Source organism: Bison bison, unplaced genomic scaffold, assembly GCF_000754665.1.
Source record: "Bison bison bison isolate TAMUID 2011002044 unplaced genomic scaffold, Bison_UMD1.0 scf7180017864474, whole genome shotgun sequence".
NCBI classification, from domain to species: domain Eukaryota; kingdom Metazoa; phylum Chordata; class Mammalia; order Artiodactyla; family Bovidae; genus Bison; species Bison bison.
In genome coordinates this window covers 2,611,432-2,613,449 of record NW_011495035.1, presented here as the reverse complement: position 1 = coordinate 2,613,449, position 2,018 = coordinate 2,611,432, and the positions used below count along the sequence as shown (strand labels likewise).

Here is a 2,018-nt window from a genome sequence, read left to right as displayed (position 1 = left end):
TTTGGCAACTGCGATTTTTTTTTTTTTTTTGCTGCAAGCCTTGTTGTTTACCCAGCAGGTGGATGTGACGTCAGGGACGCACAACAGCAAAAAATAACAACATCTCCCTCCGCGACGTGTTGGCCTCCCGCGCGCCTTATTTATTTATTTGTTCCGGGGGTGGGGGTGGGCACCAGCACCTAAGTGTCTTGGGGAAGGAGGGTGAGCAGGCTCAAGCCCGGGGGCGGTTTGTGGGCGCGTGAGGTGGAGAAGGGGCCCAGGCTGGATACCAGGGGTGGGAGCAGGCTGGGGAAAGCCCCGGGCCCGACGCCGTCCGCGCCTCTGCGGCCGCCGCCACCACTGGCGCTAGCTGGGCTCCGGGAAGCTAGTCCGGAGCGGAGGAATCTATTGTTATTTATTGTGTGGCGGTTTCATGCTGTACTCGCGCGGCCCGGCCCTCGCCCGGGAGTGCGTGTGTGTGTGTGCGTGTGTGTCTGTGTGTGTGTGTGTATATGTGAGCGCGCGCGCGTGTGTGACCAAGTGAGTGTGTTTGCGGGGGTGCGCGCGCGGGCGGGAGTGGGCGCGCTCGGGGAAAGGCCCGAAAACACCTTAGTTTGCACCGAGAGACCATTTGCTGCGGGTGAGTTTGTATTTTTCCATTTCTGCTCCACTTTTTCCCAAGCCGCCTCCTGCCTTGTTTCCGACCACTTTAAACAACAAAAACAACAACCAAAAAAAAAAAAAAAAAGAAAGAAAGAAAGAAAGAAAAGAAAAGAAAAAAAATATCTACTTTCCATCTCCCAGCTCCACGTGCATCTCCCCCAGCCCTCCCCAGAGGCAGCCTCTCTCTTCCCAGGGTCAGGGCCAGGCTCTGGGGTGGGTGGGGGCTGCCGTCGCCTCGGGGGTGGAGGGGTTTCCAGGGGCACTGCTCTCTTGGGTGTATTTCCATAAGTCAAATGGGGGGTGGGGCGGCGAAGGCAGCGGCGAGGAGGCAATCTCGCCTTCCCCGTGGCCCCTTCACGCGTTGTTCTGCACTCGCCGTGGGGAGAGAAATCGATAAGCCCAGGCGGCCTGGCGTAACTTTCAGTGTCCGTTGTTGGGGTGCCTGTCGAGTAGCTGCCGGGAGGGCGCAGGGCCCGGGGTCAGGTCCACGGCGGGAGGGGGGCGCGCTGCTGGGTGCTTCTCTAGCCCAAAGTTTGGACTTGGAGCAAACTTTTTCCCTTCGCTCAACTGCTAGTGTTTGTCCCCTCTATGCCCTGGGGCTGCTCCTTGGGCCTCAGCAGAATGACTGGGGATGTCCGCGCCCTAGGCCCCACGGCTGGGGGACGTCTCTAGTGCTACGCACGCCATGTCCCGACCTCGATGGCGGGGACACTCCTCTGTCGCACCCCGGAGCCCAGAAAACTCAAACACATACCCGCGCACCCTCAGCTAGACACGTACCCCTCACGCGCTCGGCCCAGCGAACTCAGCCTCCCTGCCAGGGATCCGCGACTGCCGTGGCCAGCTCCGCGAGTGAGAGTGGGAGCAGGGTGCGCTGCGGGTAGTCGCCGCGCGCGGATTCCTCTCCACTCCATCACATGCACTTTCTGGGTGTACTCCCCTCTTAAGAACGGGGGTGGAGGGGATTTCCCAAGCGTCGATATGTCCTGAGACGTGCGCGAGTCGCCGCGTCCCTTTGGCGCTGTCCCGGCAGCCGAAGGCTCTCCGTCCGTTCCTCGTCCGCGCGCCGCCTTCTTCCCGAGCTCCCGGCGCTCCATTCGTACCCCGCAGGGAGGATTCGGCGGAGCCAGCCTCGAGTCGGGCGGCCGTGCGCCTCGGGTGGGGACCGAGGTGGCGGCGCCGGGAGCCGAGGGGTTTGCCAGTTGCCGCGGGGTCGCGGTCATTCACTGCCTCCGCCTCCCCTCGCCCCCGCCTTCCGCCCCCCTCCTTCCCAGACGCTGCTGCGCTAGGAAACTTTGATTCCTTCTCCTTTTTGGCCCTAGGCTAGTCCCCCTCCCCACCTGTTGTGAGCTCCACCTTGGTCCCTGGAGACTGGC

The 2,018-nt window shown here is 62.1% G+C and overlaps 2 protein-coding genes across 4 annotated transcripts in view; one reads left to right on the top strand and one right to left on the bottom strand.

The window, feature by feature from the left end:
* LOC105004398 overlaps positions 1 to 2,012 on the bottom strand; it is a 47,001-nt gene extending 44,989 nt beyond the window's left edge. The window contains exons 1-2 of one of the 2 annotated variants that reach the window (XM_010861994.1): positions 1,423 to 2,012; positions 375 to 686 (exon numbers count right to left, since the gene is read on the bottom strand). In XM_010861994.1, the coding sequence (XP_010860296.1) occupies positions 395 to 686; positions 1,423 to 1,865 (735 nt within the window). In that variant the 5' untranslated portion in view covers positions 1,866 to 2,012 and the 3' untranslated portion in view covers positions 375 to 394. Of the gene's footprint in view, positions 1 to 374; positions 687 to 1,422 lie in introns of those variants that run through there. The other variant, XM_010861995.1, reaches the window with a different exon arrangement.
* FOXP1 (forkhead box P1) overlaps positions 1 to 2,018 on the top strand; it is a 738,073-nt gene that overhangs the window by 107,321 nt on the left and 628,734 nt on the right. The window contains exon 1 of one of the 2 annotated variants that reach the window (XM_010861996.1): positions 532 to 619. The exons of the other annotated variant lie outside the window; for it this stretch is intronic. The gene's annotated coding sequence lies outside the window, so the exon portion shown is untranslated. Of the gene's footprint in view, positions 1 to 531; positions 620 to 2,018 lie in introns of those variants that run through there. 2 annotated transcript variants of the gene reach the window in all.